The sequence below is a fragment of the Xiphias gladius genome, chromosome 23 (assembly GCF_016859285.1).
Source record: "Xiphias gladius isolate SHS-SW01 ecotype Sanya breed wild chromosome 23, ASM1685928v1, whole genome shotgun sequence".
Taxonomy (NCBI): Eukaryota; Metazoa; Chordata; class Actinopteri; order Istiophoriformes; family Xiphiidae; genus Xiphias; species Xiphias gladius.
In genome coordinates this window covers 11,882,825-11,896,732 of record NC_053422.1, presented here as the reverse complement: position 1 = coordinate 11,896,732, position 13,908 = coordinate 11,882,825, and the positions used below count along the sequence as shown (strand labels likewise).

At 41.4% G+C, this 13,908-nt stretch overlaps 2 protein-coding genes across 2 annotated transcripts; both read right to left on the bottom strand.

Moving 5' to 3' along the window:
* Positions 1–248: 248 nt before the first annotated feature.
* cd40lg (CD40 ligand) lies at positions 249–2,122 on the bottom strand. The gene is made up of 4 exons (XM_040120204.1): positions 1,876–2,122; positions 1,280–1,301; positions 1,048–1,137; positions 249–914 (listed from the first exon to the last, which is right to left on the bottom strand). The coding sequence occupies exons 1-4, from the start codon at positions 2,074–2,076 to the stop codon at positions 535–537; spliced, it is 693 nt and encodes a 230-aa protein (XP_039976138.1). The 5' UTR covers positions 2,077–2,122; the 3' UTR covers positions 249–534.
* Positions 2,123–4,878: 2,756 nt separating this feature from the next.
* tmtops3a (teleost multiple tissue opsin 3a) lies at positions 4,879–13,211 on the bottom strand. Its single transcript, XM_040120218.1, has 4 exons — positions 12,827–13,211; positions 10,340–10,668; positions 5,735–5,968; positions 4,879–5,109 (listed from the first exon to the last, which is right to left on the bottom strand). Exons 1-4 carry the CDS (start codon positions 13,209–13,211, stop codon positions 4,879–4,881), a joined length of 1,179 nt encoding a protein of 392 aa, XP_039976152.1.
* Positions 13,212–13,908: the final 697 nt, after the last annotated feature.

Below are 13,908 nucleotides of genomic sequence, written 5' to 3'. Positions count from 1 at the left end.
CAGGACTAAAACTTTTTTTGGTTTACAAAAGATGGTGGTGCAGCTTTCCTTTAAAATATTCTGCATTTTCATGCGGATGTGCTCCATACTTGGACGTACACACGGTATAGCCGATCCAACACTGAGAACATCTAACGTGGTGCTTTGGTCTAGATGTCTCGGTCTAATGTCTGTGTCTCCTTTGCTTCTAACTAACTCCCGCAATGGGCAGATGCAAGACAAACTGATGAGAAGAGCAGAAATATTTTAGATTAAATATTAAAAATTCATTTCACAGCCATACAACCTCATTTACATCAATAAATACAGAACATCAATTCACAAAAATACCACAGAAACACAAAATAACACACAATTATATGTGATGTAATAAATTATAGTTTAGGATTGTGGTCTTTGTCTCTGAAATCCACGAAAAAAGATTATGGATCCAGAGTATTTAACAGTGTTCTCAGTAGATTTATATCCAATTCCTTCCACTTAATGAGTTCCCACTCTTCAGCTTAGGTCCATGCACATGCTCATATAGAAGTCCTACAGTTTGTACATCCCAAAGGTTGTGGCTCCTTCGTCGTAGTCCACCAGTGAAAGGTTTTGTACCCAGACACTGAGCTGGTTTCCTTTCTCCAGACTGATCACCTCTCCCTGTGTAGCTGTGCACATGCGAGGGATAGATGCGTTCCCGGGGCAGCTGTGCAGGCTGCAGTAGGCTTGCATCACAACCTTCTCCTCTTCTTTCTCGTCCTTCCTCAGCTTGACTCTGCTGGCCAGTGGGCGCGCGGAGTCGCCCTTGGAGAAGGTCACTGAGGAGTAGACATAGTAGTCACCAGACTCCAGGATCGTCAACCAACTCTCGTGGTAGTAATTGATGTTCCTACGAACCGAGTGGTTCATGTCCCACTGGAGATAACCGGCTGGAGGGACAGAGGGAGAACTTTAAGCAATATTATTGAAAATAATTTCACTCTTGACTTCTAAATAGATTTTTGGCTACTTATTGTTGCATTTTTTCAAAGTTCAAAATCTGTCATTTTAATAGTTTCTTACATGTAGATTTTTTTGCTGTTCGTCTGTCAACCACCATTCCTGCCAAGGCTCTGTAGAAAGTTTCCTGTTTTCCTGATGAGATAAAAGCAGCTGGAGAAGAGAACAAACATCTGGTCAGAGACATTTTGAGACTGAATTTTTGCATGCAACTTCATAATAAAATAAATAATTGAATGATTAATAATTAAATGTTAAAATGTCTTTTAAGAAGAAATAAATGAGATGAATGTACCTTCAGCTGTAGGAGGTTTTTCCTGTAGGATTAGAATAGAATAAAACAGATCAGGAACAGGTAGTACAATAAGCTGAATGCAGATTTTCATATGATACATATTAAATAAGTATAATATTCATAATGAAACATCTCTATGTTTGTTCACAAAGAGCTCTTCTTGTAACAAGACACTGTGCTGTTAATATCACACCTCACCTGCTAGCTCAAGAGCATTTCCTGTGCTCCAAATGTGTGAATTTATAAAGATGTATTTCAGTACCCTAGTGTGATAAAAACCCATCTGCAATATTGTATACAGTTGATTCATGTTTTAGAATAAAACTGAGTTCATTTGCAAGTGAAACTGAAAGATTTGTTTAAACGTTTTGGTTGTTTGTTTGTTTTTCACTGAAAATTAAAACTTAATTTTGAAGGTTAAATGTAGTTGAAGATTTTTTTTTTTAAGAACAATATAGCTTTCTACAGAAGTTGCAAAGTAAAATATTTTAACTTGTAATGGCCTGGACGCTTACATGCAGCAGTGCCACCAACTACTAGGACATCTTAACTGTTCTTAGTTACCATCCTCATCCATAAGAGAAATTTTTTTTTACCATTTTTTCAATGTGGAACAGATAGATGAATCCTCCGACAGACAGCAATAAATGCAGCACCACTACACCAGCCAAGAATTGGATGAGAGGCTTGCTGTGGCCCGGTGATGGAAGTGGAGCCGGGATGAAGACTGGTTGGGACCTGTTGAGGCGCGGAGGCACCGGCGGGGGAGCCAGGCTGGTCTGGTAAGTGTTGATCATGGTAGAGAGGAGTGGTGAAATCTAGAGCTGCCTGGCGTCCGTGACATCCCATGCGCTTCTGAAGTACTGCTCTCTCAAGCTTCTGAGTTTTACTCTTGCTACTTCCTGGAAGCTCTGAAGTCTTCAGTGTGCAAATCTAAAAGAGATGTGACCTTTGGTGAGTACATGTGTGTCTGTTTGCATGCATGTGAAATACCTCATTTTTTTCCCTTCCTTTCTGTCAGACATGTGCCCCTAAATTCCACGCAATGTCATGTGACCTTGTTTTATTCCGAATTTCTATGGCACTGCGGCAATACTTCTGTTTGTAGCAAAGAAAAAACAAATTCATATATAGTGTGTTATAATGTAGTATGACATATAATACCACGTCACCTCCTTTAAAAAGTATTTAAAGGAGTTGACATTACACAGAGCATACCCAAGGACCTATGTATTGAGTGGTCAATGGTATTTTCACATAGTTTTGATGCTGAGAGTATTTTCTGAAACAAGGACCTGGCCAACACAAATGACCTCAGCAACAGCAAATAGAAATTATTTTAAAGAGTTATACTAGAAGCGGGAAATAACACATTTACTAGACATTTCTCTTAATAAAACATTAATGTGATGGCTCGGTGATTAAAGAAAATCTGACTGCAGGACCATGCAGTCCAACAGTAGCCAAGGAGTCATTTCTCATTTCTCTGGCTTATTCAATCACTTACTTCACAAGGAATTCAGAAGGGGCACCTTTAAAAAAAAGTATGCAATGGCCCAATACCAGATCAGTACAGCCTGCTAAAAGCTTGCTGAATTCAATTCAGTTCAGTTCAACCTGAAAGACGTTTATTCAGATACATGACAAAGTTGTCAGTCTGTGATAACAACCGCAGAATATGTAGACTCTGCTTGGTTGTGGTGGCACAATCGCCTGGAATGTGACCCACTAATACCACACAGCCTTATTAGGCTAATGTGAAACATTTCTTATGTGGCATATTCATTCAATTAGTGAAACAGAGTGCTGCAAAAGCATAAGGAATAAGGCAACTTAGCAGATGCAACTACATTGTTATTGTATGTTGGTTTAGCTTCTATGAGGTTGCAGAATTATCTGTTTTATCGTCATTTCTGAAAAGTAGCAGGTCAGTGCAGCTTTTCATCTGCGCGAGAATTCTTTCACATGTAAACCCAGATTTACCTCCCTAAGTGACAGTTAGCTGGGTAGCTTGAGAGAGAGATTTTTAAATACCACATTGCCGATGAAATCACCACAGTACTGAATTACCTTTACCCAGTGACTAGAAAACCACCCAAGACAACGGGTTGTTTGACTCAGTGTTATTACCCAAATTCAATTATTGTATGAACTCTTACAATCTGCGTCAGCTCTTTTTTAAAATGACATGCCACTATTTGTTACTGATTGTTAGTTTTTAGTTTTGAATGTTGAATAGCTAATATTTTGTACAACTAACAATAAATTTGTGATATTTTTAGGGTAAAACATGAGCTTCTTGTGTTTAACACACGGTCAAAAATAGCGTGAGTAAATATCGTAAGAGTGATTAAAAAAAAAAAAAAAATACCAACACTTGGTCAAAACAATCCGCTGGTACTTAAAGTTAAAACAGTACCGGTGGTTCTTTTGAACCACATTCTTCTGTGCTTTAAACCTCTTAATTATGTATAATATATATACATACACAATATGTATGCTGTACAGTGCCTACTGTAAAAGTATTAGATAGGCTATACAATACAATACATTCATGAATTTATATAAAAACAGCATCTCTCACCTACAAAAGTTTATTGATTTCTCTAAGTAGAATTTTTCCTGTAAAAAATATTAATTTTTAATATAAAAAATTGATACTGCAAAACGACTGGCACACATACAGTCTGTCAAAACAATGTAAATTATTTTCGCTGCATACGTATGGTAGTGGTAATCCACCCGCTAGGAGAGGACTGCAGAAGTTCATATGATAGCATGTTTCATGTAGACATCTTTTGAAGCGGCTCATAGCTTCCCCTAGTGGTTCAAAATATTCACAACTGTGAATACAGCATATGCATACAGAGTATGTATACGTACATAAATAAATACAATGAATATATTAAGTGTTGATAAACCCTCAAGGTTTTCTGCTCTGTCATCTGAACTTGGTACCAGACAATATGTGATCATTTCGTTAATAGTATGAAGTTATATTCATGTAATTCGGGAACCAGGATCTCTGTACGTTAATTTACCTCTTTTTCTCTATTAAGTGGTGTATTAAACAATTTTATTTTGCAATAATTTGTTCTTGTGTTTGCTGTGGTTGTTGTCTATTCTGGAAAAAGAACAAGATTGAGAGACAAAGAAACAGGATAGAAACTGATAGATGTGTATTTTATTTTTATGTAAACCATGAAAGACATTCATTGATCTGTAATTTTTCATATGCATCTGCATGTAAATGCTCGGAGTCTCGAAGAGAACTGAGGACAGCCTTACCTTGGTCAAACCTGCAGCAAACACAGCCATTATGTATTTCCAGAGCATTCATTCAAAACATACACTGTACACTGGCATTTGCATATATGGAAGGTCAGCACATGAGCAAATTAAATATGCGTTTAAGCAGAGGCTGAACTGCATGGCGCTGAGTTTACATTCAAATGTTGAAGAGTTGTCAGTGACATTCATCTTCGTATGTAAAGTCACTGGCAGGGTGTTGAGAGATAGAAGGCAGATTTGTGTCTTTTAGTTGAAAAACATTTGTTTTAACTTTCACAGTCTGTCAGACGAACAAGACGAAAAAACTTTCATGGAGTGTAGTGGACAACAAGTGTGTGGCATTCACTGTGCCGGCCGTAGAGGGCGGCGTCTCTGGACACGCCGCAGATTTGCAAAGGAGGTTGTGCAGAGGTGAGAGATGCTCGTCTATGACCAGGGAAGAAGCCTGAAAGCTGTGTCCGTGGGGCTGGCTGCTCCTCTCTTTGAACAGACTGCGGTTCCCCGCTGCACTTCATCAATGCAACAAAGCATCTATAAAACTGTGTAAAAGCACAAAATAGAGGACGATCATCCCGAGTACGCACTGATTTGGTGGTTTGAGTCATTTGCAGGTCAAAATACATCCAGACATCTAAGTTAAAACAGCGATTAATTCGGTTGAAAAGTGAACATTTTTCATATCTAGGATACATTTATTTCAACATTATTTCAACAGAGTATAAATAAATAATAGTGATGTCAAGTAGGTCCTAACTAAACATTAAAATACAGTCACAGAAATGCTGTTGAAACAATGGCTGTATGCAACCTAGACATTAAAAAAAATTAGCCGGCGGGTTACTCAAGACAATCATCTCATGTATTTCGCTCAGTAGAAACGGATGTCATGGCCCATAAACGGCTTGTGGCTACCACGGACAGAAGCATGCCATCTAGTGCGCTGAATGTAGCACCTGATAAGTGGTGATTAAGACACATTGAGAGTAAAATGACTGAGTTGTCCTCTGTGGATGTCACCCTATCTTCCTCTCCACTTTACAGTCAGACACAGCTGAGCAGTCATTTGTCCTTCGACCAACGGATCTTTCGCAACGTACTCCTATCTAGTGACAGATGCGGTGGCGATCATCATCGGTTGCCACCGCCCTTGCCCAGGTTTCTCACCTGTTTGTTGCAGAACATGTAGATGACGGGGTTGATGACAGTGCTGAACTTGGCCAGGACCGAGGGCACCACACTAGCCATGGGAGTGACCAGTCCCAGCCTACCGAAGGTCGCTATCAGGGCCATGATGCCGTAGGGCATCCAGCACAGAATGTAGCAGGACACCATGGACAACACCATCACCAAAATGTGCTGCTCTCTGCGCTGAGCTGCCAGCAGATTGATCTTACCCACCTGGAGACATGAAAAAGGAGGAGAGGAGGAGGTACAGAGGTTAAACCTGTCTTGACAATAATTTTACCACGTACTGATTTAAATACCAAGTCTTTCATGCCTCTACCACATGCATTTCTGTTTTTTGATTGTTTTTTTATTTTCTTTGCCATGTTTTGTTGCATTCATTATCTTAGTTTGTCCTGTGACTGATTACATTAGGTCCACATTACGTGTAGAAACTGAAATTTTTTCTTTCTTGGGTTCCTTCCAGTGGTACAATCAAAAAAGACACCGTGGCACACAGCAGTCCACGCTGATACACTCCTCCCTCGCCCCTCAAGGGTCCCCACCGGTAGAGAGTTGAATGAATGGTCTGAAAGCGACACACTGAGAGCACTGATCTACACTAAGATTGTTTAATTTTCCTACCAACAAAAACCCATCAGAACAACGTGAAAGCGGTTATAATCACAAAAAAGGCAACAGACATTCAACTCAGTTTTACACATGGCTCACTTGAGCAAGATGCCTTGTCTGATGAAGGCTGTGAGATTTGAGATGCTCTGAAAAAGCTACTAAGTGAACTTTGAGTTGAGATTATTTTGTAACTGAAGACATAGTGGATTTAAAGGGGCACTCCAGCAATTTAGTGTCGCTTTTCTTTTTTGGGGTCTCAGAAGACACGGATTTAAAAAAAAAAAAAAAAAAAGTGGTCAGAATCAAAGCAACAGAAGAAGATGTATTGTAATTTTTTTGTCCCTTGTTTGTGTCAAGCGCCAAAAACACTGGATCCTTTCTTTTCCATAATGCTCAGTGGCAACCTTCCCTGTCTGGCATTATGTTTGAAAGATATGGGGCATCTTTCCCAGCAGAGGAACTTTATGTGTAAAAGCAGTGGAGTACACCTTTAATATCTATTTGGGCTTCACATTCTTTGAGACAGAATTATTTTGTTTAATGAGAAGGTAAAAAAAAACATAGTTTTTTTTTCATTTTGTACTGTTGTACTGTTGAAACAACTGTTTCGGAGACAAAATAATGGTTGACAATTGTTGTGCAATTAGTATTACGGTTAAGAGGCACTGCAAATTGAATTAGAAAACAATTAGCTGCAACACTGGAAAGACTTGCAATGTGACTGGTGAATGACTGCTGGATCTAGTAGATCAGTGGAACAGGTCCATCATGTAAGACTCAGTAATGGTCATGTTACTGTAACCATAGAAACACTCATTAAAAAATGCTACACGGTTAAAGTTTGGCCAGCTGCAGTGTAGCTGCTACACATGCTCTGGCGTGTTTCATTAGAGCCGTCCTGCTGCTTTCTCCTGATGTGCTGTAGCTGTGGGCTAAAATTAGCTCAGATATATAACAGGCCAAGTGGTTAAAGCAATGCCTCATCTGCTGTGACTGTCACTTCCTCCGTATTGATTTCATACCCCTGTGTTTACTGCCTTGTGTAATTACCACTGTGATGCTCATCACGGTGCTTCAAGAATGAATGACAACATCTGCCTGGTGAAGGAAGCCCTCCAGAAGTGAAAGCCCTGCCCTTTCTGTCAAATTACTGCACATATTTCACGCACTCATTTGCACTTCACCTTCTCTGGCATTAGGTTATAACCTTTGTTGCTCTGTGTCCTACCATGTAATAACTCCTCTGACAATGTTCAATCAGCGCTGATTTCTGCATGGCTGAACTTTAGTTCTGTTTTGAGTGTTAACCCACAGAGAAACGATGAGAAGCATCTCAGTTAAATAACACTAGCAACTGATTTTGATAGCAGAACTTAACATCTTAATTCGACGCAGAGAATAAAATATGACAGATTAACTCAAGAGTGCTGCAGAATTGTGCTCCACAAAGTAAATGGAAACAAATGTTTTTGTTTTCAAACTGAGTCTTTTGTTTTATATATATATATTATATAATATATATATATTTTTTTGTTAGGAAATCTGTCCATTGTCAATTCAACAGGACACGATTATGTAAGAATAAATCTCAAAAGTGTGTGTGAGTTCAGAGAAGAAGCTTTTTGGAAAGCATCGTGGATAAAATCTAAATGCAATGCTTACATGCGGAGGAAAAAAAAAAAGATCCAAGCTTGATTCACACTGATGCTTTTGATATAAATGTCATCTCTCCTTCTGACGTGTCAGTTTCAGTCACCTTTGCAAATCCACACACTGATTGCTCAGTTTCTAAGAAAAGCCTAGGGCAGGGCTCTCTTTTGAGGGTGACTAGTGTGTGGCTGAGACACCATTCAACGGTACAGTAATCAAGTCTGCAAAGCCCTCCTATGCTCTTCTATGACTCCCCCTCGGGTGCACAGAGTTTAAAAAAATAGGTGCTTATATAATGTCAGGTATCCATTAGTAACGGGTTGCTTCCACAATCTAAAAATACCTTCTAGGTGATTCATTAATGGGAGTAGTAGGAGCAAAGTGCATGGAGGGACCCAACACCAATTGGGAGCCCTTTATTATCACTTATTTGTGTGACTGGCAGGTTTATGTAAGCCCCACCTGGGTGGGGATGAGTCACTGGAAACTGAGAGGAGTTCATTGCCCTCAAGAACGCAGCCAGGCTCTGAAACCCAACATGCTCCCCTGAAGACATTACCCCTCATTCCTTCTCCTGCTGGATAAATTGATTGAAAGATTGTAAACACAGAGCTCTGGCCTCTAGGATTATCTGGCTTGATGCTCCTTGAAATTACCTTGAAAATACATGACCAAGTGTTAGTGGGAGTGTAGCAGCCATTACTCAGCCTCTAAACTACGATGTTGTGCCCCAAGAACACCTTGACAGCTCAAGAGTCACAACAGAGCCCGCTTTAGCAGAGCTATTAAGGCTTCATAGCTGAGATGGATGAAAGATGGACAGGGTGAAAGGCAGCACTCTGAGCACATTATCCTGAGAAAATTACAGCTCTATGCATGCAATCTTTGCCATATGTGTTTTATACTGAACCTTTGTAAATGTATGTATTGTTTACTGTCAGACAATTGTTACTGAAACATTGTCAAAGGTAATGTGAGTGACTGTACAATGTGTCCAGCTGCAGACAAGGAATGACAAGTGAACCTCAGGGGAGGCAATGGATTCCAAAGGAAACATCTCTTTCAAGCAGAAAGTAAAGCATCTCGGTGCCCTTCAGGGTGGATTTTCAGTGAAAAAGCACACACAGGTATCTGAATTTAGATTCAAGCTCTGAGCTGCCATCTGTTTTCAGTGATTTTCTTGTGTGCTGGGCACGGTGCTGGACAGCACCAGGCCCAGACATGATCCGCACCTACTGGCTAAAGAAACTGACTGCACTCCATGAACGCCTGGCAGCACAAATGAACCAGCTGCTGATGGATGGGACGCACCCAGAGTGGTTAACCCAAAGGCGGACAGTCCTGATCATGAAGGACCCCCAGAAGGGCACTATCCCATCCAACTACCAGCCAATAACCTGCTTCTGTACAACATGGAAGCTCCTGTCAAGCATCATAGCGGCTAAGATGAATAGGCACATGGCCCAATACATGAGCAGGGCCCAGAAAGGAATTGGTAGTAATGCCAGGGGTGCTAAGCACCAGTTACTGGCAACGACAGCATCTGCCATCTACAGCAACGACATCGGAATGTCATTCGGACTAGATAAGTGTGGTCGGATGGTAGCGAAGAGTGGGAAGATGATCAGAACGGAGGGGATTGAACTACCAGAAGGCAGCATTGTAGATGTTCAGGACAGCTACAAATACCTTGGGATCCCGCAGGCAAATGGGAACCTTGAGGAAGCCGCAAGGAAGTCAGCCACAGCCAAATACCAACACAAAGTAAGGCAGGTCCTCAAAAGTCGGCTGAATGGGACAAGATACGGGCCATCAACACGTACGCCCTGCCAGTCATCAGATATCCCGCTGGTATAATAAGCTGGCCAAAGAAGGAGATAGAGACCACTGATATCAAGACAAGAAAGCTCCTCACAATGCATGGAGGGTTACATCACAAGTCCAGCACCCTGAGACTGTACACTAAGCGGAACGGGGGAGGCCTAGGACTGGTGAGCATCAGAGATTTTTTATATATATATGAATACTCATATACAAAAACCCAAAGAGAGCAATGGCCCTTGACCTAAACTTTGCTATATATGTGTTTTACTCACCCTGTTTTTTTTGTGTATCCTATAAAACACACTGTAGAAAAAACAATTAATCAAATACGCTTTAAGCAAAAAAGTAAATTGTAAAACTAAAACTAAAATGTATGTTTTTTACTTTGTCAGTAAATCTGTGAATCAAAACAGATTTCAGTAGATGTGTCTCTTGTCAGACACACTAGACCAGCTGATGTGTTGAAAATGGCAGTGTCAGAGATTAGTAGGCACTCACCCTCCTGATTGCAACCAGTATTCGGCCATAAGAGTAGACCATTAGTAGAAGGGGCAGCAGCAGACAGAAGATGAAGAGACACAACACATATGACACGCTGGTGGGTGAGCGGAGGTGCCACTGGACAGAGCATGTGGTACCAGGTCCCTCGGGCCCATAGCTGCTCCAACCCAGGAAGGGAGGCAGTGTCCAGAGGAGAGAGTAGAGCCAGGAGCCTCCGACAAAGAGCCAGGCCTTCCTGTAGTCAGAGATGTCAACCTGGGAGCAACGCAGCACGGTGGTGCAGCGCTCATAGGAGAGAACAGACAGGGACACCAGGGACACAATCCCTTTTGAGGCAAGACAGGAGAAAACAGATAGAATGGGTTAGATATAATAATCGGAGAGCAATTTTTAGTTAATCTTTGGAGCAATGCTTCTCATTTTCCCACCCACAACTCCAAACTGGTTCCACTGGTGGCAGGACAGTTCGTTTAACCCAACCTGCTTACTGGGAAGACTAAGTTCACTGTTAAATGGCGATTAGGCCTATAACTTTTTCAAACGTGTGAAACCAATTCTAACAAAATGATTACTGTAAAGAAAGCAACAATGAATTTATGGAGCCCTTGTTTTCATCAACCTGAAATATAAATTAATTAAATGAAGAAAATCGTTAATTGGTAAGTTAATGGTCTTTATTCTTTAAATCGAAAAAACCTGAAAGTAGATACTTTTTCTTAAAAACAAACAAAGACCTTGTCATGTCATTTCTTTTACTACAAGTAAACTAAAAACCCACTGTAAAACTACTGTGTGTGAGCATCATACAATATTATCTAAGCACGTGCCTTCTTTCTGCTGTTGATCATGAACAGATCTTAGACAGGGAGGTACTAAATGTACCGAGTAATTATAGCGTATACATGACTGACTGATGGGACCTCACTGAAGACCAGCTCTGTAGACAACTGAGTTGACCCTGGGTCACCTGGACGTGGGTGTGGAAAAGGGTTTTCTTTCTTCTTTCATTGTGAGAGAAATCTTAGAGACCACAAGACCTTCAAAGAAAAATCCACCCTCTCATGATGATCAACTACTGTAATTTCTGTTCCCTTTTCACTACCGCTGTGGCTCTAAGGATGGCAACGTCGGTGTGTCAGGCGGTCCAACGCTTTGTTCTGGCTGAAATATCTGAACAACCATTTGATGGATTGCCATGACATTTCCTACAGATATTCAATCAAAAGTCAGACATTAAGTCCTTTAATAATGTCTGTGAATTTGTATGTGTGTGTGTGTGTTTGTGAGTTTTTGTGTAATAGAGTGTCTATATATGTGTTAGTGTGTTTCTGTTTTTATTGTCTTTTAAATACATCTTTATTGTCTGCTTAATGTCTTATTTTTAAAGTATTTCTATGCCTTCTGTAAAGCACTTTGAAATGCATTGTGCCTTGTCATATTGAACAGTGTATGAATGCGTGTGTTAAGTGTGACTCATCAGTAGGATGACTAGACTATGCAAGTTTTTCTTTTGTCCGACAAGTACAAGAACAGGATGCACATGTCTAACTTAGCTGCAAAAGGCCTTCAACTGAAAGCTTGGTGAAAGTTTGTATGTGCCCTCTATAGGCCTACGGTATGTGCGTGTGTGTGTGTGTGTGTGTGTGTGTGTGTGTGTGTGTGTGCTGCAGAGTATAGTGGGGGTGGTGTTCAGGATTCAACAGAAAAAGAGGACAAGGGAGCAAAACCAAATTCAGTCCATCAAATGACATGTTGGACCTGAATCAACCTCACTTTGACACAAGATGAGCAGACTGCAACAGTACTATATGTCACTGTCATTGGCTTCCTGTGTAGCCTCGTAATGGTATTTAATTTTTTTTTTTTCAATGGCCAATCTACTGTATTGATGATACATATTCATTTCAAATAAATGGAAGAATCTGTCTTCTCTGATGCCCCCCCCCCAACAATCTGTGACACTTAAACTGAGTCAAGCATGGTTGTTTTTGGTTTATTTAACCAGTGGTGCAAAGTTACTACGTGAAGTACATTTACTCGAGTACTGTACCTAAGTTCAATTTTTGAGAGACTTGTCATAGCATTTTCATATTATGCTACTTTATACTTTTACTGCACTACATTTCAGAGAGGAACATTGTAAGTTTGACTCCAGTACATCGACTTTACAAGTATAATCAGGCTACTAGTTACATTGCACATTCAGATTTTAAGTATTAACCAGATTTAAATAATGATGAATTATTCAAGCGGTCTACATGTAAAGAACAATAATGACCCAACAATAACACTCTAAAGGGGCCTATGTACTTTTATTATTTGCTTCTAATATTTAGCTGATAATAGAGTTGCACTTTTACTTCAGTCAAATTTTGAATGCATTCTGAATGTACCATAAAACTTCCTTCTTTCGACACGAGTTGGTGCAAAACAGTAAGTAAAAAGTTCGACATTTGCTCTCACATGTGCAAATATGTCACTTACCGAAGAGGGAATTGGCGAACCCGTACCACTTGCAGCCGTGCTCTCCGATGAGCCACCTCCCGTGCAGACTCGCAGCAAAACTGAAGGGTGTCCCGAAAGCGCAGACGAGGATGTCGCTCAGACTGATGTTCAACAGGATCAGGTTGATGGGCGTCCAGAGCGAGCGAAACTTTGCGAAGACGAGCAACGCGAGGAAGTTGTTGAGGATCCCCGCCACCAAGATGAAGCCGAGGCATACTGCCACCAGCGTGTGGCCGGTCCGGCTCAGCCCGCCGGGGTTTTGGGACGCCGGGGAGTCCCGCAGGGTGGCGTCGGTGCTGAGGCCGGAGCCGGGCAGGGAGCTGTCTGTGGTGCTGAAATTGCAACCGCGTACGTGGACGACCATAGCAGTGAGAGGAGAGCGGAGGGGGCTGGAGAGGAGCCGGACGCACGCGGCGGGAAGCACGGAGTCCTGCGCAGCCCCAGCACAGCAGCTCCACACGCTGCGAGGGCCGATGTAACCCAGTTACTAGAGTGTCATGAGAGTTGAGTGTGCCCTGTGCTCTGCTTTATACCTGCACCCTTAAAGCCTAATAAATGCAAACACCCCCCCCCCCGCCATCCTTCTCTCTGCCACGCGCAAACACGCACTTCTCTTCTTTCTTAGGATCTTTTCAGTTATTATAATGAGTCCTTTTGATCACAATGGCCTGCGTAAATAGAATAAATCCACCAATTCATTGCTTCCCAGCTGCGAATGCAAAGCCCTGCGCTGGGCTTATTTTCAGACGTGAATCATATTCGCATAGTTACGCCGACTTCCGTTGGGTTTTCGGATTTATTCGTGGCAGATATAGGCCCCGATCAAGTGACTGTCCAAAACGAAGTCCCACTGGAGAGAACTGCTCCCGGCGTTCCGCTTCGGAAATACAAATTTTGGTTCCACGATTCCGCTACACCGTGCATTTCATGTGCATTTGCCGTTTACTGTGCCAGGCTGCTGCTGCGCGTAGCCTCATACGGCTGGTTCAACTGAGCACAAAGCAAGTCACCGAAAAAGAAAGTTTCGCACCGGTTCGGCGTTGTCTTCTCCGCACAGCCTC